The following is a 25,506-nucleotide window of genomic DNA, read 5'->3' on the forward strand; positions in this document are numbered from 1 at the left end:
GCAAGTGTAAAATGATGGCCCCACCCATGATATGCTTGGGTCTAAAATGTTAGGATCCGACCTATGAAAAGAAAATATGAAATTTAAAGAAAAGGTTTTCCAATAAAAAAATGACTTGGAAAGAAAGCAAATGATGATGGAAGGAAACATGCTTAGTGTATATTATCGATAAATGGGAAAGCGGAGAGAGAGAGAGAGAGTATTAAATATTTTATATACCAAAAATAGGTTTATATAATAATTATTGGCAGGTGGAAAAAATGTTAGAATATCGGGCGGATTTTGATACCGCTCGAAGTGGTGGTATTCTCGATTCCGACCACCCCCGGCCTCAAATGCAAGATTTTTAGACGCGGATTTTCTTCTTCAAATGCAGAAAGAGATCTTCCCGAGATCTGTCACCCTTGAAGCATAGAGCGATTTTTAGGTTTTCTTCTGATTTTTTCAAATTTTCTTCGTTTATTGGAGAGATTTTCTTCCTTTATTGGAGAGGAGAAATTATATGATGAGCGGGAACATGAACATGTAAAGCTGGTACGATGGAAGTAACACCCTTGATATTTGAACCGACAACAGCTTCTCAAAAAGTGAGTTGCTATTGGATCAAATATCAAGGGCGGTACCTCTATTATGTGTTTTTACGCCCTTTCATCATATAAAATCTCTCTCTCTCTAAACACAGTGTTGTTTCTTCGTTAAGATGTCGGGCTTTTTTCGAGTTTTCTTTAGAGACTTCTACAAGTGTTCTTTGACGGAAAGATTGTTAAGCAGATTTTCGTTTTCTAAGGCTCAGTTTTCTTTTGAGTATATGTTTTCTTCAAGAGATCATGAAGCAACCCAAAAGCTCCATTATCAGCATGCAATTACTAGAAGCTTTGTGGGGAAATCCAAAACCCTAATTGCCAGATTAGGATTAGGATTCCTAATGCTTACCCAAACATTAGAATCAGAATTAAGATTTCATTCAACAAGGGAATAGGAATAGAATGTGGTCAAATTCCGATTCGTAATTTCAGTAGCACCCTAAGAATTAACATAAGCTTTTTGGCATTTCATTTAACATATGGCATGCATCTCCTTAGACTATAACAGTTTGAGGAGTATGCATCTTTATCTACTTCGCATTGGGTTTAAAGGTTTGATTTTGAGTTTTTTTGTCTTCTTGGTGTTTGATTTTGAGGGTTTTCTCCATGTTTCTTAACTTAGGGAGAAGACGAAGGGAATATCTAGAAGGATGAGAGCGATGAGAGCTTTAATTTTGACAACACGATATCTTCTCAACAGAACTTATTCAGGTAATCCCTTCTCTCTTTATTTGGTTTTTGTTTAGATCATGTAGCACCATGCGAGGGATAATATGGCTTGAATAAGGGAAGGCCATGAGGCTTAGGGCTCTAGGCATTCTCCAATCATGCGATAAAACTGATTAGGTTTCCTTTTCTATAAATTCAGGCTTTAGCATATTTTAATTAGTAGTTAATGGGATATAGGGGGCATGTTCTCCCAGAAGCTGCATCCCTAGATCCTCACTTAGCTTCTTTAGTTAATATATTAGTTGTTCTTCTTTCGCGCATGTTTTTTTTTTTTAATGATATTCTTTCATGCATGTTTAATGAAAATAAATCAAAATCCCTTGGTTTCATTTCTTTATTCTTTACTATCTCTCATTTAAATCTTGAATTAATATGCAAGAATGAAGAAAGTAAAAATAAATTGCGAATGGGACTGCAACCCACAAGTTGTTGTCCCATCTATCACACAATCTGATGATTGCGTTTGTAGATTTCATACAGTTCGTTGTCACCTTAGTCACATGTCTCGATTAATTATCATCTACTTCAAGTTCGATAAAACTGCTATTTTGATTAAAAACAAGTCTCTGACTTAGAGACCGGTATCACCATGAGGGAATAGTGCCTAGCATCTTTCATTCATGTAACCATGCAATCAACCCAATCTATGAGAGACGTAAATATTGATCCCGGAGTCACACATAGTTCGTAGGCCCTAATCTAAGGTCGTGACTTTAGTCTAACCCCATGGGACTTGCATCAAGATCAGTTACTTAGTAATTTTCCTATCGGGAAATGATAAATTCGCACCCCCTGTAGCCTGTAGAATGATTCACACCACTTTTGCACACTGAAGAAAGATGCCGGGTCCACTCTTTGCTCAATCCTCTTGGATCCGGCCCACTTTAAGTGGACCCATCGGAATTGCTGTGAACCGTTGATCTGAAGGACTCTATGGATGCCACCAAAATTTGATCTTATTTGCGTATAAGATTGTTTTATTTAGGCCCTATTCGTTTTAGACTGTTGCAACTGATTGTGGGCCCCAAATCAAGGCCATGTTTGTTTTGGAGCGTGCAACCGATTGTGAGCCTCAAACCGATTATTGGACTCAAAATTACGATTTTGAGACCCAAACCAATTATGGGACTCAAAATTAAACGTAGCTTTGAGTCCAATAATCGATTTGGGGCTCACAATGGGCTGTCAAATTCTAAAACGAACATGGCTTAAACATAATTTACAGTCCAATATCCAGTACTCACAATCTAAAACGAATAGGGCCTAAATAAAACAATCTTATTTGCAATTAAGGTCTAATTTTGGTGGCATCCAAAGACTCCTTAAGATAAAGGGTTCACAGCAATTCTGATGGGTCCACTCAAAGTGGGCCGGATCCGAGATGATTGACCAAATAGTGGACCCGGCATATTTCTTCAATGTGCCTAATGACAACTTGGGCAGCAAGATCAGTTACCTAGTAATTTTCCTATAGGTACATGATAAATTTGCACTCCCTGTAGGATGATTCGTACCTCTATTACACGTCAAAAAACGTGAACTGGAGTGCAAATCATCCTACAGTGGGTGCGAACCCCTCCTTTTTCTTCTTTCTTCTAAAACCCTAACCCCTACAATACAATCGTTCTCAACACAGACTCATATATTTTTGGGATTTCATTGAATGTTTTTCCTAGGGCATTAAACCCTCGTATCTTTTGCAGATTTTTCTGCGTAGAGCCAGATTACCTGTAAGATCTCGTTTCATATATATATGAGAAAACGGTTCCTACACATATGTGTAGATAAGTTATCTACACACTAGCTTAAAATACAGTGGGGGCCACATTATTTGGGTGATCCAAACCATTTATTTTTAAGGCCCTCACATAGATAGGGTGTCCACAAAAAATCAGATCCATAGGATCAACCTAACCATTCGAACTGTGGAGGCAAAAAATGAACTAAAAGGAAAGTGGTTAGGAAAAGCCCCCGCTTTGCCACCTAATGGCCACTGGAGAGGCATAAATCAATTTGAAGTGCACACAGTTTTTTTATAGAATGCTGACGCAGATGAATTTACGTATTTCTCATAATTTATGCTAGACAGGACATGTAAAAATTGTTGGTGCAAATGTGGGTCAAAACGCAGTCAAAGAATATCCTAGTCAACTCGGCACGATGCAGTTGAGTACTCGGTTGACATGGTCATAACTCGGGAGAGTCAAAGGAGTTTGTATTGACTATGTAGGGCAAAATGCGGTACGCAACGGCAAAACATGGAACGCGGCCAAGGGAAAAAGGAGTTGACTCGGGGGAGTCCACGATGACATGGGAGAATTTTAAAATTATGGCTAATAGGGCCAATGCTCCGTATCAGAGCCTAGGTCGTGCTTAGTCCTGAGGGGCCTCACAGTAGAGTTTTTATAGAATACAATGGGTTGGCACTCCAACATGGTGGCGGATATTACACCACCGGCTCGAATTAGTGAGCAACTAAGACTAGTACCTCCTGGACACACCATGCCAAATGACATGGAAGTGCTGAAGAAGAAAAGACCAAATTCATCTAGCAAACCTACAATGAATGAAATGTGGTCAACGGTTTATCCTGCCTCAAGACCTAAGTGCCCTGTTTGGTTGCTCAACAGACTAGCCATCCTATGTCTCTTTCGAAGAAATTTCAACAAAAAACCCTCCAACTAACATCATTATTGTGTCCGTATATAGCCTTTTCCACTGTGCACTGAGGCTCCTTCGCAGTTAAAGAACAAATCTAGGGACTTCAATTTGATAGCTTCCTCACCTCACGAGACGTCGTCCCAAAATTTGATTATGTTTCCTTTACATGCTATGAAGTGAGTCCCTCTCAGGAATAAAGCCAAATCCTTCAAAATATTCCTTCAAATGGAAATTCTTGTGGGCCTGTAAAGGCCAATTAGATTCCATCCCCCAAAGCTTTCATATTTTCACCTATTGCCGACTTCTAGAGGTGGTACTTGTCCTCTCCCAACCTCCATAACCATTTAACCAACAGATCTCTATTCATATTTTTTATCCCTCGCCCCGCCCCCCCTCCCACCCACCCCCACCACGCCCACCACGATCTTTTTATACAAATATTAGGCCATCTTATGAAGTAAATTCTTTTTGGCTTCTGAACTGTTGCTATTGCTCAATCAGCTTACCAATGCCAGCATGGCATCAGAAAAGAGACAAAAGTATCGGCAGGTTCTTGAGCACCCCTTAATGACCTTCTGCCTAACGAGAGTAAGTTCTTCTTCTAAGTAGATGCGTGCGTCTCAATCTTTTTTACTATGGGGGTACAGGGTTTACCCCAACAAATGGGTAGACCCACGTATAATTTCGGCAAGTTCCTGATATTGCAATCGAGAATGAAAGCAAACCTTTCCTGCTCCTCCTCGCTAATGTTAACTTAGATTTGTTGAAATTAGTGTGCTGTCTACCGATCGCCACATAGCAACTTATGATAGCCTTTAAGTTCGTAATTTTAGAATCAACAACACTACTAAACACCAAAATATCATAAGCATACTTACGATGGGTTATGTCCTCCCCACTCAAACTAATTTTGAAGCCTTCTAGTTCTAGCAGATCATGGAGCTTCGCCTTGTCTAGTGAACACCAAAGTATCATCAGCATACTTAAGATGGGTTATGTCCTCCCCACTCAGATTAATTTTGAAGCCTCCTATCAGACAGTGGAGCTTTGCCGTGTCTAGCATTCTACTTAGAGATTCAACCAGCAAGGTGAAGAGAAACAAATATAATGAGTCTCCTTTGTGTCTAGCATTCTACTTAGAGATTCAACCAGCAAGGTGAAGAGAAACAAAGATAATGAGTCTCCTTTGCGTAGACCACAGAAGGATTTGGAAAATCCTTTGCGAAGACCATAGAAGGATTTGAAAAATTCAAACGGGATCAATTTATTAGAATGGAGAACCAAGCTGAAGAAATGCAATTGTATATCTAATTCCGCCATTGATTTCCAAATCCCATCCTTCTCACGTCATGATGTAGTCCAGACATCCCAATCTACCGTGTAGCGCGCTTTTTCCATATCAATTTTGTCGCAGCACGCCTTTACTTTTCTTCGTTGAACATGATAAATCAATTCTTTAAGTTTCAAAACTCTCTCTAAGATTTGCCTCCCTTGGATGAATGCACTTCAGGTGACCCAAAACCTTCGCAATCTGATCGGCTAGAACCTTAGCAATTAGCTTGTACGCACATCCCACGTCATGCATATGGTCCCTTCTTTGGAGTAATGGTTATAAATGCCTCCTCCATACCCCTGCCCAAATAAAGATTTTGGTGGAAGTACTCAAACAACTCTACGATCTCTCCTTTCACCCTATCCTAGCATCTCTGGAAGAAAGTGAGGTGGGAGCCGTTAGGGACAGGTCTCAACCGCGTTTCATAAAGAATAGGCTCCTAATCTTATCCTCACTGAAGTTAGCTTCAAGCATATTAGAGCTACTCCGGTCTAGCTTGTTAAACTCAATCCCCTCAAGAGTAGGAAGCGGAACGCTTTTTGAAGTGTGTAACGTTCGCTAGAAGTCGACGATCTCCTCCACTTTTTCCGATTGCTTCTCATTTCTAACTCCATTAATGTCCAAAGCCTAGGCTATGTTGCCCTTGCGCCTCTCACTAGCAATGTCGTGGAAATAAACGGTATTCATATCACCCTCTTCGATCCACCTCGTTCTAGATCTGTGTCCAATACAACTCTTCCTGAAAAACCGTTGTAATCTGCCAAGATCTTCTCTTTCAGAGCCTTATCCTCCTCTGTTAGTAAGCCCTGTTCGCCTTTGTCTTGAAGCTCTTTACTTTACTTGAGTACATCCGAATCTCCTCTCTTAGCAAGCTCCGTTCGCCTTTGTCTTGAATCTCTTTACTTTGCTTGAGTAGATCCGCATTCTACATAACAGAATAGCACTTCTCTTCATCAATCCACTTTATGCGCTAGTCTTTAATGTACCCTAGTTCTTGTCAAATGTGCACATCCATCGAGCCACAAATATGACTTTCTTTCCACAATGACCCCTCCAACCCCCCACGACACGCACGCGCACACTCCAAACCACCACCACCACCCAAACAGATTATCTGTTATGAAATCCATTTCAGCTTTGAAAATCCAATGATCTGAGACCAAATGGGGGCCACATACTCCCGGAAAGTCCAATAAGAGCCGTCTGAACCCCCCATCCTCCCCCCCCCCCAACACACACACACACACACACACACACACACACACACACACACACACACACACACACACACACACACACACGCACGCGCGCACACACACACACAGACCACCACGACCGAAACACACATACAGAGGATGCTGCCACTTATCTGTTATGAAATCCATTTCAGTTCAGACGCTCCAATGATCTGAGACCAAATCGGGGCCATAGACTCCCGGAAAAATCCAATAAGAGCCGTCTGTAACTTTCCTAAGCAGGCCTAGGCTCGAGGAAGTCAATCCATTCGTCTTCTGGTACTAACTGAGATTCATCCCACCCAGCCAGAATTCCACATGCGGATCCCACATACTTTAGAATTGAGTAGGAACATCATGTCTTACACCTCAATTCTCTAAGGTGTTATATGGAGAAATTAGGCATCTTAGTTTCCTGAAGGCAAAAAACACGAGGTTTGTTAAGTCGAATACCCTCTTCAACATGGGCTAATTTTTCGGAAGTGCCCAAACCTCTCACATTCCAGCAGAGAATCCTCATGGGTTAATGACTACAACTCTTCCCCCCATCCTTCGATTTCCTCCAGATCTAGCTTTTGCAGCCTCTGCCCTTTTACTAGCAGATCCAGCCTCACATGTAATATTTTCTTCAAAAAATTATCCCAACCCGTGAGGGTAATGTTGAAAATATAGTTTAAAATGAAATATAAATGGCTATAAAGCCAGAATTGTAAAACAAAGTATAAGTGACTAAGAAGCCAGAATTATAAAACGATAACTCCCTAAATCTTTAACCTTAATCAACTGATCCTACATAGTTTTTAGCCCTAATCTAGAGTCGCCCTACCTAAACTCTGTTCACTTCCCATGATGCTTTATCCATCGATTCGTGAGTGTTCCCTGCTTCTTGCCCTCTTTTTTTGGAGCCTTTGTTTCTCGCTTCTGCTTTTTGGAGGGGAACGAGAGAGAACCCTTTGGCAAAGGGTCAAGGGCATTGTGTTTTGTTTGTTCATTTGGTGTCTTGTTTGAACCAAAGGTTAGGTTTAAATTGGGCGGGGCAGAGGCCTTTATCCGTTGTTCGTTCATCTGGTGTCTTGTTTGAACCATTGGTTAGGTGTGTATCCATTGTCCCGTGCCTTTTCGGACCTTTATCCTTAATTGAAACTGTTGAAGTATAAATGATTAAATAACACCAACTCCAACAGTTTAAGCTTTTGGAGTAATTGGTTGTTTCACATTGTATCAGAGCTACATTCTGGGTTCAAAACTCACAACTCCTTGATTAAAAGTCCACGTGTGGGCCACACACGAGGGGAGTGTTCTGATTAAATAACACCAACTCCAACGGCTTAAGCTTTTGGAGTAATTGGTTGTTTCACATAACTGAGTAGGGGTGAGAGTAAAAGAAAGGTATACTCATCATCTTCTTGCCGAATTCTGCATTTTCAGGTTGGATTTAACCGGCTCATTTCCCATAGGATATTAGAACATTGTGATCTCATGTGTTCTAAAAAGCTGGTCACAACCTTGGAGTTCAACTGCTTTTGTCCCAGAAGTCATGTTTTTGTCTAGAGAAATATGTGCATGTTTTAAATGTACTCAAGATCTGTAAATTACTTCATGGGTGACCGTGTGAAAAAGGTTGTAGAGTGGGTGAGCCTTATCTGATAATAGTACCTAGGAGCTGCTGCTGGTTTTTTTTATCATGATGTATTTTAGTGTTTAGCAGGGGACACCTTGTCCCATCTTTATGTTCTTTTGTATGCGCTTTTGATTATTAATAAATTACCGATATTACTCAATAAAAAAAAGATGTGTAAATTATATATTATTTGCATTTTTCCTTTATGTATTGGGAAAATGATTAAAAAAATGTAAAGTTTATGCTAAATTGTGAATAAAAGGTAGATATTTAAATTTTGTAAAAAAAGGGCTGTCAGGTGAGAGAGTATGAGTTTTAGGACAAATATACCCTCACTTTCATTTTCCCACCATTTTTTATGCTCTAATCCCTATGTTCACGTTTTTCTTTCTTCTTCCTCACCCATCCAACGTGAAAAACACCAAGTGCAGCCATTGCCATCATTTGGAAGCTTCAATCCCATTGTATTTTGTTAAAAAAAAAACACCATTACTTGTGACAAATTTGAACTTCGGTGATAAACATAGCTCCAAGTAGGTCCATGCTCCTCTACTTGAATAGGGTTTAATAGTTTATGAAGGTTTTCATATTTTGTTGGGTTTTAACATTTTATAAAGGTTTTTAGTTTTGTTGGGTTTTAACATTTTATGAAGGTTTTCATTGTTTTGTGTTGAAAAAAACAGAGAAATTACCCAAGTTGTTCTATCTTGGTTGTATAATTGTTTTCATTGTTTTCTTGGGTTTTAAAAGAAAGTTAGAACCACCATTTTCTCTGTTGGAAAAAGATCATTACTTGTTTCTACCCAATTTGGTTCGTACTGGTTCCGGGGTAGAAAATGTCGCTCCGTACTGGTTCCGGCGTATAAAATGTGGTTCCCCAGTGGTTCCGAGGTATAAAATTTGGTTTCGTACTAGGTTCAAGGGTATAAAATGTGGCTCCCTAGTGGTTCTGGAGTATGAAATGTGGTTCCCTAGTGGTTCCGGCATATAAAATGTGGTTCCCAAGTGGTTCAGGGGTTGAAAATATGGTTCCCAAGTGGTTCAGGGGTTGAAAATGTGGTTCCCTAGTGGTTCCAGCGTATAAAATGTGGTTCCCTAGTGGTTACGAGGTATAAAATGTGGTTCCGTAATGGTTGCGGAGTATAAAATGTGGTTCCCTGGTGGTTCCGGGGTATAAAATGTGGTTCCCTAGTGGTTACGATGTATAAAATGTGGTTCCGTAGTGGTTGCGGGGTATAAAATGTGGTTCCCTAGTGGTTACGGGGTATAAAATGTGTTTTCCTAGTGGTTCCGATGTATAAAATGTGGTTTCTTAGTGGTTCCGGGGTATGAAATGTGGTTCCCTAGTGGTTCCGGCCTATAAAATGTGGTTCCCAAGTGGTTCCGGGGTATAAAATGTGGTTCCCTAGTGGTTCCGACGTATAAAATGTGGTTCCGTAATGGTTCCGGGGTATTAAATATGGTTCCATAGTAGTTCCGGGGTATAAAATGTGGTTCCCTAGTGGTTCCGGGGTATAAAATGTGGTTCTGTAGTGGTTCCGGAGTATAGAATGTGGTTTCGTAGTGGTTCCGAGGTATAAAATGTGGTTCCCTAGTGGTTCCGTGGTATAAAATGTGGTTCCCTAGTGGTTCCGGGGTAGAAAATGTGGTTCCCTAGTGGTCCTGGAGTAGAAAATGTGGTTCCCTAGTGGTTCCGGAGTAGAAAATGTGGTTCCTTAGTGGTTCCGAGGTATAAAATGTGTTTCCCTAGTGGTTCCAGCGTAGAAAATGTGGTTCCCTAGTGGTTCCGAGGCATAAAATGTGGTTCGGTAGTGGTTCGAGGGTATAAAATGTGGTTCCCTAGTGGTTCCGACGTATAAAATGTGGTTTCATAGTGGTTCCGAGGTATAAAATGTGGTTCCGTAATGGTTTTGGGGTATAAAATGTGGTTCCGTAGTGGTTCTGAGGTATAAAATGTGTTTCCCTAGTGGTTCCGGCGTATAAAATGTGGTTCTCTAGTGGTTCCGGGGTAGAAAATGTGGTTCCCTAGTGGTTCCAGGGTATAAAATGTGGTTCCCTAGTGGTTCCGAGGTATAAATTTTGGTTCCCTAGTGGTTCCAGGCTAGAAAATGTGGTTCTCATGCCGGGCCCGTACGGGCCGGGTCGACCCGCGTGTCACCCGGATTTTTGCCGTATTTTTTAAGATGTTTTTGGGAAATGTTATCCGCACTACCGTATTTTGGTGAGGACACTCCTTACTTTATTAAAAGTACGGTATGGCCCGCACCATAGGATGATCCAAATAGTCCATTAGATGGGCCACAGCCTAAATAGGTTGTGCCCCAAAAAGCATTTCCGTAGGTTTATCCTAACCCTCTGATTAGAATGTTAGAGGGTTGGTCCTAACCCTCTATAGATCCGAGGGTTAGGATCAACCTATGGAAATGATTTTTGGGACACAACCAATTTAGGCTGTGGCCCATCTAATTGACGCTTTGGATCATCCTATGGGGGGCCATACCGTACTTTTAATTAAATGAGGAGTGTCCTCATCAAAATACAATAGTGTGGATAACATTTCCCTTTTTGTATGGGAATTTGCTAGCCACCTTTGCCGAGGCAACTTCTCGGCTTGTGGCCCATCCTTTGATGCAAAGATTGGCAGAAGTAATATGGGTGCAAAGGTGGCTAGCAAAAGCATAATTGAAAAAAATAGTAATCATTACGGATTTGTGGCTAAAGTGCTAAGTTTTAAATGAAAAATTACGAAAAAATGGAAGCAAAGTATTAAAATTACGAAAAAATACTAAAAGGATGCACTAACATATGACAATTACCGAACTACAAAGTTTGACTGTCTTCCGTCGGAAGTCCGAACAAACCTTCGAACTTCCGAATGGAACCAATATTTTGGTTATGTATACTAGGGGTGGCCAGAACTGAACCAGAACCGAAGAACCGAACCGGAACCGAACTGTTTAAAAATATTTTCGGTCCGATTCAGTTCCACTGATGTAGAACCGAACTTATTCGGTTCGATTCCTTGTCTAATGTTCTCGGTTCGGTTCCGGAACCGAAGAACCGAACTTTGAATATATATATATATATATATATATATATATATATATATATATATATATAATATTTTTATATTTCTATTATATATATACTTAATAATATAAATTACTTATAATATTAATAAGTAATAGTTAATACTATTCTTATAATAAGAAAGTAACTTATATTATAACTTTAATTATATTATAACTTAATAATTAATAATTAGCCATTAGAACCGAAGAACCGGACCGGACCGAACCGATTATGTTCGGTCCGGTTCGGTTCTGTTCTACTGTGTACTACGGTTCGGTTCGGTTCTTACGGTTCATGGAACCGAGAACCGAAAAAAAAAGAACCGAGAACCGAACCGGTTGGCCACCCCTAATGTATACTGGCTTCCATTCGGAAGTCCGAAGTTTTGTTCGGACTTCCGACGGAAGCCAGTAGAATAGGGATAATTCCAAAGATTTTTATTTTCAAATTGAGTAAAAATTCGAAGGATAATAGGGATATACATTGTGATCTTAGTGTCATGCAGGCAATCATAAATTGAAGCTTGATTTTGATGTTTTAGAATAAAAAAATGCAAAGAAAATGGATTTATCTTGAAAATGGGGAAAACAACAAAATTCAGTTTTAAGCTCAAAATTCATTTTCTTTGCATTTTGTAACACTGCTTCGATAAGTTTATCATGAATAAACCCTCATGATTACCAAACCCTATTGTAAATGACAACCTTCAAAACGCTTCCATGGAGTTTTCCACGTTAGAAAATTCTTGAGGAAGAAGAAGGTGGTAGGTGAGAAGGTAATAAGTGCATAGGGATAAGTGCAAAAAGGTGGAGAGAAAAAAGAGGTATGAGAGGTATATTTGTCCTAAAAGCCTTATTCTCTCACTTGACAACACTTTTTTTATAAATTTCAAATCACTCCCCTTTATTCACAATTTAGACAAAACTTTGCGTTTTTTAATAATTTTCCCTTATATATTTATTTGTATTGTTCCATATATTTTCAACTTGATTTTGGTTTAAGCTGTTGCCTGCCATGAGGCTAGGTGTTTGCATGGAACCAAAAAATAGGAGAGAATTGTGTGTTTCTACTTTCTCTTTTTGTTCCATCCCTTGTCATGTATTATGTGTTTCTACTTTCTTTTTTGTCAATTTATTCTTTGAAAATATCTAAGTGACATTTTTGCAGGTCTACCCTGAAGGAACACATTTTATGATCCCTTGGCTTGAGAGGCCTACTATTTATGATGTCCGTGCACGCCCACATCTTGTGGAGAGTACTTCTGGCAGTCGCGATCTTCAAATGGTAAATTCTTTCTTGTTTCAGTTTGTTTATGTTTGCATTTTCAAAAAAAGAAAGTTTGTTTATGTCTGAGAAAATATTGAATGAATAAGTCACATATGTTTTAAAAATCACTTGAAAATATCTGCTCTTCCAAGAACAAGTACATGTTTAGGTTCTATTTCAAGAAATTGTTACTGGCAAACTATCAAACTGTGTTTAGGATTTGTAGTTCTTATTTTTATTAATAAATTTTGTGATTCTTGGTAGGCATTATTGTATTTGTAATAGGCTTTCCGCTTGTCTATGTCACTGGGGCATCTTGTATGTAAATATACCATTTCATTAACTCATTGCTGAATATACGTCTACCTTGGTTTTATTGTGAAGATGAGTATACCTTCATGAGAGTACCTATTTGATGTTATTCAACCGTTGGATCTTTTTATTATCGTTGATATCTTGTTTATTTCTCATGTTATTTGATTACATTAGTTATGTTGGACATTATTTTGGACCTAGTTGTGGGGGATGTCCACATCATCTAGGGCCCACCCTTGCACACACCACTTTTGCATTTCCCCTTTTGTTTAGCTAGTTTTTCCTATTATACCCTTATGCTATTAATTCTTCTTCTTTGTGAGTAGGGGTATGACAGTCCTTTCACTTTGAATCTTGCTAGCAAACATCTTGGTATTAAGGCTCCCAAGGATTCCATGACTCCCAGGGATACTCTCCTAGCCACTCCACATGTGCAAGGCAAAGTGAGGCGAACTGACATTGACAATATTCCTCCTACCTCCACCAAAAGAGGCCAAATGTCTATTCGCTCGAGCCCCACTCTTTCTCCTAAAAGTACCACCATGAGGCATGGACTTCTGAAACATGAACCAAAAGATAATACATTCAAATACTTTACATGTGGTGAACAAGATCATAGGTCATCAGATTGTCCTCCGCCCAGTACATTCAAACCTCAAACTAATATAGCAATACCCGTAGGTGGTGAGGAAACTGTGAGGACAGTTTGTATGATCCAGTCTAGTGTAACACAGTCCATGAAAACTCAAACTCCAAGCACTGTCATGAATTTCCCTATTATTAGGACTGCTAGGAGGTGCGAGCTCATCGTTATTATTGTTGAGAGGTTCTTAGATGTGTCTCGTTTCATGTCTCTTGGTTTTCTTACGTGTTAGTTCTCTAGAGAACTTTATGGAGCAAAATGGGGACAAAACTTCAAGTTAGTAGTTCTTACCATCCCCATACAGATGGGCCAACAAAAATGGTTAATTGCAGCCTAGGAAATTTACTGAAGTACTTAGCTAGTGAGATACACCATCAATGGAACTTGATTCTACCTCAAGTAGAATTCGCATATCATAGTTCCTTTGATAGTACCATTGGTAGATCTCCCATACCTCTGAGACCATCCTTGGATTTTCCATTCCCCACCTGCTTGACTGTACCACCATGCCTTACACCGAGCGTAGTAGTGCTGAAGCTGAGGAACTTGTTCACCACATAAAAGAGGTACTACAAGAGGTGTTGGAGCGGTTGCGTGCGAGCAAGGAGAAGTACAGGGTAGTCGCAGATAAGCACCAGAGAGGCCAGATATTCAACATGGGGATTCGGTCATCGACACTCTTTCGACATGATTTTTTTGCGATTGGAGCCCCTCATTTTGCATCGCTTGGAGGGTTTCCAGAGCCATTCCTCATCATCTCGACATCTTGTGGAGATCACATCGTGTACATTTGGATAGTGGATACCCGTCGAGGATTTCGTTGGAGATACTTGATCTGTTGGCAAGGACGATCGGGTTTGTGGTTGGATGTCGGGCAGATACGAGGACTTTGCTATGACGTGTCACTGCATGCATCAGCTCTTTACTTGACGGAGTCGAGTTCTTCCCACAGGGAGAATTGATTTGATCCGACTGTTGGATCTTTTCTCTCATTCGATCTTTCTCTCTTATTCTCTATTCACTCTCTATCATTTCTTAATCTCTTTCTATCATATCCTCTCTTTTACATCCCTCTTTCTCACATTAATTGAGAGCTAGCTCCTATCCGGAGTTTAAAGATTTGCTAGGTGTCTCTCTCATTCTGCATCTTTACTAAAAAAAGTATTTGCATATGACTTTTATTCTATTCCTGTGATTTTTTGTCCTAAAATTTCGGACGTGATTTCGGAAAACATGAAATTTCGGTCGAAATAAAGTATTGTTTCGGGGTTGTGTGATTTCGGTTTCGGTCTCTGCCGAAACCCGAAATTTAAAACCTTGATTGTGGTTCAAATGAAGCGGAAGCACGGGTTTTACCATGGGATTGAAGTGGTTTGCAAATCATGGAAGGGGCCAACTAATTATTAAAGGTGGTTCGTCAAATGCAATATCATGGGCCACCAACAAGCCTGTGTGTCCATGGGCGTTAGCAGGTATCCTTTCAGAAATTAGAGATCTAGTGGCAGCCATCTCCCCAAAATTCCAGAATAAGTGTTGTTCCGCTAATGAAGTGGCCGATAAGCTTGCAAAGAAAGGCGTGGATAGAAAAGCAATGGTCATATTCTAGGTGGACCAGTCAGTAGAGAGGAGTAATGAAGATGTTACTGGAGGGTAAGACCTGTGTGTCAGCTCTCCTTTTGGGCAATGGATCGATGTCCAGAGTCCATATCTCCTTGGATATTTCCATTTTATATCATCAATCATGTATGCACATGGATATTTTTGTTCTGGTTGACACCTATGCCCATGTCTAAAATGGATTTTACTTCTCTGTAGCTTCTTGGCACTTGTTTCCCATAGTAACTGTTGCTGTACTTTTACACAGGTGAAGATCGGGCTACGAGTTCTCACCCGACCCTTGGCAGAGCAGTTACCTACAATCTATAGAACCCTCGGTGTGAATTATAATGAGAGAGTCCTGCCTTCAATCATTCATGAGACCCTGAAAGCTGTGGTAGCACAATACAATGCCAGTCGGCTGATCACTCAAAGAGAGGTATATATTATATCAGTGACCTTCTGATACACTATTAGCCTCTATGCAATGGTGCTTTTTTTTCCCCAGGAGGGGAATGGTTGGCTTCTATGTAATGTTATCAACCACAGTTGCAATAAAAAGTTTACAGTTTATTGACATATGAATAATGTGATTGTTTTTGTAGAGTGTAAGTAGGGAAATTAGAAAAATATTGGGGGAGAGATTAGCGAACTTCAACCTTGCACTGGATGATGTATCCATCACAAGCCTAACTTTTGGGAGGGAGTTTACTGCTGGAATTGAAGCGAAACAGGTAGCTGCACAAGAAGCTGAACGGGCCAAGTTCGTGGTTGAAAAAGCAGAGCAAGACAAGAGGAGTGTTATTATCATAGCTCAGGTCAGCAAATTCACTCCTCAATACTCATATTCACATTGTTAGTTGCTTAGTTCACTCATTTATGCATGGGAAAGAATGTTGCGCAAGCTTCTTGTGATCTTGAGCGTAGTCACAAATATGTTTGATATTTTAAAAAATATTGCAGTCCAAATATCTTCAATATTTTTTATAATATTGCAATGTTTTGATCAAACGAAGAAATCTCGAAATTTCCCAAGATTTTGAAAAATCATTGAGATTCATCTCTTATTTTTACTGCGAAAATATAATAACAATAAATTCATGATAGTATTTGTTGTACTTGCTCCATTGTTACCTGGTGGTCACGGGTTCGAGTCACGGAAACAGCCTTTGCAAAGTAGGGGTAAGGCTGCGTAAATCTAGCCCTCCCCAGACCCCGCAATGGTGGGAGCCTCATGCACTGGGCCGCCCTATATGCTGTACTAATTTTATTTTTTAATTTGATATTTTTATTTATTTTAAAACTTTTATTTGTACATTTTTCCCTATAGTTATGTTGGGTTGCACAAACGCTCGGCATTCATTGGAATTTGAGATGCCAATGAATGCCAATTCCTTGTTTGGTTGCTGGAATTGCAATGAAATTCTACTTGACCCCCAACATGTTTGAGACATCATTATTGAGTTTTTTTCCCATGTGGCACCCATATGGCACTAATGTTCCCTAGAAGAATGGTGGAAAGGTTCTCTCTCTCTCTCTCTCTCTCTCTCTCTCTCTCTATATATATATATATATATATATATATATATATATATATATATAGAGAGAGAGAGAGAGAGAGAATATATATATATATATATTCTCTCTCTCTCTCTCTCTCTCTCTATATATATATATATATATATATATATATATATATATATATATTGGTAATGACACCCCTATTGTTTTCACTACTTTCCGAGAGGATTGCAGCGCAACCAAACACTACTTACCACTATTCCATTATTGTCCGAGTGGTAATTCTAGACATCTTCTATGCTTGTCTTCTCCCTTTTGACTTCTTATTCCACTACTCTTCGAGCCACCCCTGCACAACCAAACATAGCCTTGCTGAAAATAAGAAAAGAATTTAAAATATCCCGAGATACACCCTTCTCGAGAAATTCCCAAGACGAATATTTGTGGCTGATCTTGGGTTTGTCATTTAGAATGAAAGGAAGCATCCCAATGTTTTGATTTCCGTGCATTAGCCATGCATTTGACTCTCCGTCCTTCATTAACAGGGTGAGGCGAAGAGTGCACAGCTTATCGGTGAATCCATTGCGGACAATCCGGCATTTATGACTCTTAGGAGAATTGAAGCTGCAAGGGATGTAGCACATACCATTTCAAATTCGAACAACCGAGTGTTCTTGAATTCTGAGCAGCTCTTGCTCAATCTCAGGGCTGTGGAGGTGGATCAAAAAACCAACCCAGCAAGGAAATGCAATAGGGAAACTTTTGTTTCACCCCCTTTGACTGCCTAAATTATATTGCACTAGCATTTGGTGGAATTGCAATTACATTTTTAATAACTTTTGGACAAAGAAAATAACTAAAGGGGTTTTCACTTAGGAACTATGGCTCTGTTCACTTGCCTTCTCGAGAGATGAGAGGAAAGAAAAATAGGAAATATTTTCTCGCGATTCTTACTTTTTGCCGTTCGTTTGATTTCCCGTCAAAATCGAAAAACCCATGTGGAAAATCAAGAAAATGATGTGGTAAATAGATTTTCCCTCTAAATCCCGATTCCCCTTTCCCGTGAAATCTTGCAAAAACAGTGGGAAAAGCCAAGACAATCGTGCACGGGAAAATTTTCTTTTTTCTCATCGCTGTGGCTCTCTCCTCTCGAAACCCTCATTCGACGAAACCCTCGACGAACCCGCCGGCAACATCGTCTTCTCCGGCGAGCTCCACCACCGGCGAACACTACAAAGGTTAGTGCTCTTCTTCCTTACTCTCATTTTCTAATTTTTTTCGCCCAAACTCCCCATTCCCTCTCGGTTTTTCATTTTATTCGAGATTTTTTCGTATTTTTTTGTGGTCAAACGTTGGTAGGGTTCAGATATCTCCTCCCTCTCCCTCATTTTTTCATTTTTTTTACTGAATCTCTGCATTCCTTCTTCGTTTTTCATTTTTATTGAGGGATTTTGGCCTTTTTTCTTCCAACTATCCTCGAGAAGTTCTGATCTGCACTAATATTTTTTTCATGGAAATATCAGTGTTAGTGTTGAGAAAGCTTTTATTTAGGTTTTTTAGGGTTCAGATCCCTTTTCTTCCCTGTTTTAGGGTTCGGATCTGGAGAACCCCCTCTCCCTCGGTTCTACGGTTGTTGTTGGTGTATGGCTGTTTTGGTATGCATGTGTTAGTGGTTGTTAGTGTATTTGGGTTTTAGGGTTCGGATTTGGTTGTTATGGCTAATTTTGGGGGCATTTTGTTTGCAATGGATTGTCTAAAAGCTTTAATTTGTCAGCTTTTATTTGGGTATTACGGTTCAGATCCCCTTTCTTCCCTTTTCTCTTCATTTTTATGCTATTTTTCTGTCTACAATGGCTTCATATAGATTTTTTTTTCTTTTTTGTGATAGTATGTACGTGTTGTTTATGCGGTAGCATTAAATGTGAAAAAAAAATTTGGTTGTTGGTGATGTGGGTTGGGGATGCATTTTTTGTGGTGGATTTGAGGTGCTAATGTGGGTTGGGGATGTATTTTTTTGGTGGTGGATCTGAGGTGCTGATCAGGGTAGGGGATATATTTTTGTGGATGATGTTGTTTGGTGTTACGGTGGTTGTGGTTGCTTGTTGGTGCTTTGGTAGTTGGTGGTGGCTGTAGGAGTTTTGTTTCGATGGTTGTGACTGTGGTTATGGTGTCTTTGCCGGTTGTGTTATTATCCTAAATGTTATTTGTTTTAGTATTTGGTAGGGTTACCATCATGCCTCGTCAACCAGCAGATAGGCGGATGTTGATCCTTCGAGCTGCAGCTATAGTAATATCTGCGGCGGCGGCAGTTACGCTTAGGGTTCGACTATACCTTGAGCAGAATATTACAAGAACCCCTTACGAAAGCGGGTACTTAACCCGTAGGACCTTTGTTAGACGTATCACGCACGCAGAGAACCATTGTGTTGCTCTTCTTCGAATGGATGTTCGGTGCTTCCGCTCCTTCGTGGGCCTTTTCATAAGCACAACATTGTTGAAAGACACAATTCACTGCACTGTTGAGGAACAGGTGGCTATTTTCTTAAGTGTCATTGCACACAATGAAAGGAATCGTACAGTTAGGGCAACCACAAGAAGGTCAGGGGCTACTGTTTCAAAGTATTTTAATAAGGTTCTCGACGCTGTTCTCATCCTACAAGACATGTTCATAGTACGTCCATCAAGGGAGACACCACGGGCAATCCTTGATAATCCTAATTTTATGCCTTACTTTAAGGTACGTTTACGATAGCTACGCATTTCGACTGAAGGTTGTTAATTCAGGTTGACATTTGAATGTCCTTATTATAGGATTGTATTGGTGCAATTGACGGGACCCACATTCATGCAAAAGTATCTGAGGATATTCAAAAAAGATATATTTGTCGTAAGCACTTCCCATCCCAAAATGTGTTAGCCTGTTGCGACTTTGACCTAAAGTTTACCTACGTCCTTTGTGGGTGGGAGGGGTCGGCATCGGACTCACGGGTGTTAGCATCTGCTATATCAAAGCCGAACGGGATTCTCATTTTGCCAGGTAATAATTAGCTTATTAGACTGTTTGTATTGATGCAGTTTCTGTAGTACTTAGCTAATTTAATTGTAATCCTTTGTTTCATTGTAGGAAAGTTTTACCTTGGTGATGCCGGGTATCCGTGTCTGTCCCATTTTATAACTCCAATCCGAGGTATTGGTTACCATCTCAATCAGATTAGAGGGCGCAGACCTAGGAAAGCCGAGGAGTTGTATAATCAAAGGCATTCTTCAGCCAGGAATGTAATCGAGCGAACTTTTGGTGTCTTGAAGAAGCGATTCAGCATATTAAATTCAGCACCCATGTATTCATATTCCAAGCAGATCGACATAGTGTTGGCCTGTTGCTGCGTCCACAACCACATTAGGAGGGAGATGCCTGACGACTCCTACATTCAGGATGTTGACGATGAGCTGGCATCGCTTGTAGCTGAGGAGGAAGAGGAGGAAGAAGGACCTGTTCCTCCTCCTCCTATGACCAGGGCCGAGGATATAAGGGAAGGTCGTAACATTCGAACCGCAATCATGAATCAAATGTGGAATGATTTCGAAGCACGTCGTCGTTAGGAAATGACATGGTCGCAATAGTTGTGCACCACCTGTGTTTGGATGTGGATTTCATAATTTCGATGTGTAGTTTGCTGGAACCGTAGCTTATATTCCTTGCTTTGTTGAGATTTATGTAATTTCTATGTTTGCATTAGTATTGGTTCATGGGTTAATGTTACTTCTATGTTTGCATTAGTACTGGTTATCTATACTTCTTTGAGTGAATATTTTTTATATGAATGTTTTTGGAAAGTTGCAGGCGAGATGGCAACAACTGCAGGTACGACGGAAAAGAAGTCGAATGTCGCGTGGAATGGAGCTATGGATGGGGTTCTTTTAGCAGCCCTTAAGAATCAGATAGCTGAAGGGCAAAAGACTGGTGCCGGGTTCAAGGAGTGCGCTTACAATGCTGTTGCGCATGAAGTGTCTGATGTCCTGAAGAAGACCTTGACTAAAGATAATGTCAAGAATCGGTTAAAGACACTCAAGACAACCTACAGGACTCTGAACTCCATTATTAATCTCAGTGGCTTTGGCTGGGATGAAACCTTGTGCAAGATATCGGTTGACGAAGAAGTTAAGAATGATTACTTGAAGGTAATAAATTTTTATCGTATATCACTGCGAGTCATTTATAAGTTACGTGTTTAAATCAAGGAAGCGTGACAATGACAATTATTGTTTGCAGATGCATCCAGAAAACCAGAGGTTCTTTTCGAAACGATATCCACTCTACGAAGAGATGAAAGCTGTATGCGATGATGATTATGCACGTGGAGAGGAGGTGAGAGATAGGAGAGCGGCCCCCACTCAAGCGACGCAGGAAACACCGGCTGGTTCTTCATCGACCCTACCGGTTGGGGTCGATGATATGGACGACAGCTTCCTCCGTACTCCGCCACGTGCTAGACCTTCTTCATCTACACCTGCCGCAGATGCATCCATGGGCTATAGTGACTCCTCTCCTATCAGGGGCCCAACTTCTGCTACTGGTGGGAAGAAGTCAAGGAAGCGTCCTAATGCTGCACTTCTATCGGAGTTGCAAGTTGTGTCTTCCAGCATTAATAGGGTTGCTGATGCCATAATTTCTACTGGTGAGGTGCACAGCCTCCCTGACCTTAAAGATGCGGTGCTGAACATTGGTGGTTTCCCCAGAGATGACCTCCTTGATGCTTATGTGTACCTACACGGGCGTCACAAGGAAGCTGAGGCATTCCTTTCTTTGGACAATATGGACCGCGTTTCGATGTTGGGGCGCATTATGCGGCGCTTGCCTACGCAGTTATGAGTTCATTTTTTCGGTCGATGTTTTTTGGTGGTTAGGTCTTTTTGTTGAACCGTTTATATTTGAACTAACCATGTGATGGGTTTGATGGACTAACTTATGTATGGGTTTGATGGGTTTGTTGGTATGGGTTTGATGGACTAAATTATGTATGGGTTTGATTGCATCAATAGTTTTTGTATGTTATCTTATAAAGCTTGTGAATGAAAAACCTTGCTTGAGATCTAAGTAAATGTTCTTTACCTATCATTTGTTATTGCAACTATTATTAGCATGGGAAGTGGCCAAAAATGAGGAAAAAGTCAATTGTATTTTGAGTAGAGTTTTTCAGTAGAGTTTTTTTTCCTAATTTTTAGCCTCTTCTATCACTTGGAGACACTAGTTTCATGTTTTTCTTTCCTTATTTTTAGCCACTTCATCTCATCTCCACTTGGAGATGCAGATTTATCACGAAAAGAAATTCATGGTAGCCAAACATGCCCTTATTGTACCTTACTTTCTATGTTTACTTCCTGTCCTTGCATTTCCTTTCTTGCGCTTTTTGTGCCTAAGCCTCACATTAGCATTTTCTGTGACTATGCAGATCAGCTACATTTTTTTTTTAAAACATTTGTTGTGGGTCTTTTGAGTGGCAGAAGAATCTTGATTCTGCCACAGATGAGAAGGATGGGGGTTAGACAGGAAAGATACGCAGAATGTTTTGTTCTGCTTTTGTAGCCATTGAAATCCACGAAGAAATCAAGAATTATATTTGATTACGTTCAAATATTTTGTATTTAGTCGTGTTTTTCTGTACTTTTCTGGTAATTACTTTTCAGGAAAGGCTGCAGCAAGGGGTAGCAGAGAAGTGTGCAAATCCCTGTTTGGAGCGTATAATTTACATCATATTTAGAGATATATGCTCCTTCAAAATTCCTTCATCAAATTCCATTATTTGGTCAGATTGGATGTAGCCCTTCAATTTTTGTAGATGAAATTATTATGCTGCAGATCAGGCAACTCTATTTTCATAGTCGAGGTTGTATTTTTTTCATGTAAACAATGACATAAGTTTTAATACATTCCAATATCATTTTTTTGTTTCTTATACACATTCTGGTGAATGTTCTGCGTTTGGTGGTGTTTTTTGGTAGGGATTTTATAGGGACCATCGCAGAAAGCATTTTCGTGGAACGGCATGTTTCATGAGAGGGCTGCTACATAGGCTCAGATTTTCAGTATATTATTCTCCTTGAAAATACAAAAAGGTTTCCCCTCATCAACTACAGAGAATAATATACTGAACATTTTGTTTTGCATATGAAAACTTTTGAAACCTTTTACTGTGGAACATCAAATGGGTGACCTGTTCAGACAATATTTGGTATGCTTAGCAATGTTGTGGGACCACCTATATACATTCGAATTATGGTAAGGATGAAGATGATTCATGTTGATGGTCAGCCAATCTTCATGTTATTTTTCATTTTTTACAGTCATATCATATATAAGAATAGTTTACTGTTCCTTCTAGTGTTTTTACGTTTCTAAGGAACTCAAGATCCCTCGATGATTTTTACAGTAGGTAACCATGGATATCTCAAACTACAGGAGAATAATATACTGGATATCTCATTAGGTAACCATGGATCTTACAGTAGGTAACCATGGTAACCCTGCATAAGCTTGAAGATTTAACTGGATTATGCAATATACTGGATATCTCATTATTTCAATGCACAATACTTAGTTGCTATCAAGGAAGTTTCTTGCACAATTCTACTTGTATTATGGAATAATATTTTAAAATTTGGGAGGTCGCTCTGTCTCTTCTGTGGGAAACTGAAGTTTGGGTACTAATGAATTGGTTATGTCTTGGGTATCACAAAAACCAGCTTTAGACCAACAAGGACAAGATGGTGTTTTTTTGCATTATGCATTTCAATGCCATATACCAACAAGGACTAGATGTCTTGGGTATCATGCACATGGAATGATCTTTTAAAATTTGGGAGGTCGCTCTGTCTCTTCTGTGGAAAGCTGAAGTTTGGGTACATTAATGGGACTATTCAATGCCATATACCCCAAATTTTGTTGAATGAATTGGTTATGTCTTCTTGGGTATAAAAAACCAGCTCTTTAGACCAACAAGGACTAGAGTGTAGTATGTTGTTGAGAAAAAAAGCTCTGTGACAACCTCTTAATCGCAATCTATACAGTATCTATCCTACTTTTGACGTTCAATCAAATTGTGATGGATATACAACTAGATCAGGCATTTTGTTTGATCATTGAAGCCCACAAATCCAAAATCAATCCCGAAAATTCATAATTTGGCATGTTAGTCAGTGGTAATCTGGATCAATTGGTCTGTACACAACATTTAGGCCCTTTTTTTGTTTTGGATTTTGAGATAACGTAGAGGCCCTATTGGTTTTGGATTTTGAGAACCTAATGTGAGTTCATAATTGATTATTGGACTCCAATTTATGTTTAATTTAGAGTCCAATAAACCAACCGGGTTTATAGATACAAATATAATAGAAGAATCTCTTATCTCAAAAGAAAGCCATCATATCTTACATTATTTAACTAATTTAAACCCATATAACCCATATTTTCCCTTGCTTTCTGGGCAAGTGAACAGCGAGAAAATAACTTTCCTGCATATTTTCCCTCCCTTTCTGGGCAAGTGAACAGCGAGAAAGCGTGGGAAAATCACAGTTTCTTTTCCTTTTCTTTCCATTTTGCCACGTCAGATTCCTTTCCTTTCCTTTCCTTTCCTTTCCCGGGAAAACAAGTGAACAGAGCCTATAGGTTTTGTTGGCACTGGAAGAAGTTCCTTGCTTGGACTTTTTCTGCATTTCTTTCAGACTAAGAGACAGTCGTTGTTTGGTTATATTTGTCATTTAATATAAACTTTATTTAGTTATATATGTGTCATTTATTTTACTCTTTTCTTTTTGAATTTCATGGGTCTGCACTCCTTGTGAAGGGGCTGCATTTATCATCACCCTGGAGAAATAGAAAGAAAGAAGTTTAAGAGTTTGCAGGTTTGCAAGGTGAAGAATAGCAAGCCAGGTGTATGGGTCCGACCTGGACTCGGTGAGGTTGAGCTTCTGCGAAAAAAATGAATTGAATATCCAGCTTCAAATCTGACTAACTTTTGCTAGAAATGAATCGGGTCCAACCATACTTAGCAAAAACGACACTAATAAAAATGCATTTTAATGGTTTGCCAGGAAAACGTATTAAACACGTTTAAAATGCCTTGTTTTAAACGTATTAAACATGCTTGTTTTGGCCAACTTTCTAACTAACCCAACTATATTTTGTAAAGTACAAAATTTTAAAGGGAAAAATACACTTAGACCCCTTGTGGTTTCTGACACATTTAACTTAACCCAAAGTTTAAAAAGTTACAAGTAGACCTCCTGTGGTTTCATTGGGTTTTTTTAACTGGACGGAGATGACGGCATAGGAGAAAATACCAAAATGCCCTCGCCTTCCGCAGCTGAAAATTAGGGCTTTCATACTTGAAAACTAAAAGTTGGTGTTTGATTCAAATCCTTGTTGCATTTAGGAGTTTTATTTGTCTTCCTCCACATCATTATAATGATTCGCACAAAAACCCTAATGTTTTATGACTTTATTTTTTTGTTTTTATCTAAGTTCTTTTTTTCTTGAAATGTGGGTTTGATGTAGCCATGGGGTGGGGTTCGATTGTCTGTAGTGGAGGTGACGGCAGTGGCCGGAGGGGGCGGCAATGGGAAATGGCATAACCCTAATCCCTCTGCAAATGAGGGTATTTTTTTCCTCAAAATATTAACCCCCCAAAACCGTATTAAACTCTGAGTTGCTTTTGGTAAGACTGATTTGGATCCAACGCAGTCTCTGACTTGCTTTTGCTGAAAAATAAATTGGGTCGAAACGCAACATTGACTTGCTTTTGGTGAAAAAATGAATTGGATCCAGCCAGTACTAATGACACTGTTGCTAACAAATTGAATGGGAATTAAACCAAACTCTGGGGCTAAAAAAATGAATTGGATCCTGCCCAAACTCTGACTCATTTTTGTTGAAA

The 25,506-nt window shown here is 39.6% G+C and overlaps 2 protein-coding genes across 2 annotated transcripts; both read left to right on the plus strand.

Annotated features, from left to right (window-relative positions):
- The first annotated feature begins 298 nt into the window (after positions 1-298).
- LOC143845925 (prohibitin-1, mitochondrial-like) lies at positions 299-24,354 on the plus strand. Its single transcript, XM_077354324.1, has 7 exons — positions 299-427; positions 1,207-1,295; positions 12,403-12,519; positions 15,324-15,494; positions 15,661-15,873; positions 17,122-17,455; positions 24,234-24,354. The coding sequence occupies exons 3-6, from the start codon at positions 12,427-12,429 to the stop codon at positions 17,362-17,364; spliced, it is 720 nt and encodes a 239-aa protein (XP_077210439.1). The 5' UTR covers positions 299-427; positions 1,207-1,295; positions 12,403-12,426; the 3' UTR covers positions 17,365-17,455; positions 24,234-24,354.
- LOC143846743 (uncharacterized) lies at positions 19,676-21,467 on the plus strand. Its single transcript, XM_077355288.1, has 3 exons — positions 19,676-20,111; positions 20,418-20,755; positions 20,847-21,467. The coding sequence occupies exons 1-3, from the start codon at positions 19,913-19,915 to the stop codon at positions 21,444-21,446; spliced, it is 1,137 nt and encodes a 378-aa protein (XP_077211403.1). The 5' UTR covers positions 19,676-19,912; the 3' UTR covers positions 21,447-21,467.
- Positions 24,355-25,506: the final 1,152 nt, after the last annotated feature.

The sequence above is a fragment of the Tasmannia lanceolata genome, unplaced genomic scaffold (genome assembly GCF_043159265.1).
Source record: "Tasmannia lanceolata isolate RefF3 unplaced genomic scaffold, GAP_Taslan_0.1 ptg000015l, whole genome shotgun sequence".
Classification (NCBI taxonomy): Eukaryota; Viridiplantae; Streptophyta; class Magnoliopsida; order Canellales; family Winteraceae; genus Tasmannia; species Tasmannia lanceolata.

What these genes read in the sequence shown, in the direction of transcription:
- LOC143845925 (XM_077354324.1), top strand. Translation starts at nt 12,427, where the DNA reads ATGATCCCTTGGCTTGAGAGGCCTACTATTTATGATGTCCGTGCACGC. An exon ending in GGCTGATCACTCAAAGAGAG is followed by an intron (nt 15,495 to 15,660) that starts GTATATATTATA and finishes TTGTTTTTGTAG; the next exon opens with AGTGTAAGTAGGGAAATTAG. An exon ending in GTGTTATTATCATAGCTCAG is followed by an intron (nt 15,874 to 17,121) that starts GTCAGCAAATTC and finishes CTTCATTAACAG; the next exon opens with GGTGAGGCGAAGAGTGCACA.
- LOC143846743 (XM_077355288.1), top strand. Translation starts at nt 19,913, where the DNA reads ATGTATTCATATTCCAAGCAGATCGACATAGTGTTGGCCTGTTGCTGC. An exon ending in GGCCGAGGATATAAGGGAAG is followed by an intron (nt 20,112 to 20,417) that starts GTCGTAACATTC and finishes GGAAAGTTGCAG; the next exon opens with GCGAGATGGCAACAACTGCA. An exon ending in TTAAGAATGATTACTTGAAG is followed by an intron (nt 20,756 to 20,846) that starts GTAATAAATTTT and finishes TATTGTTTGCAG; the next exon opens with ATGCATCCAGAAAACCAGAG.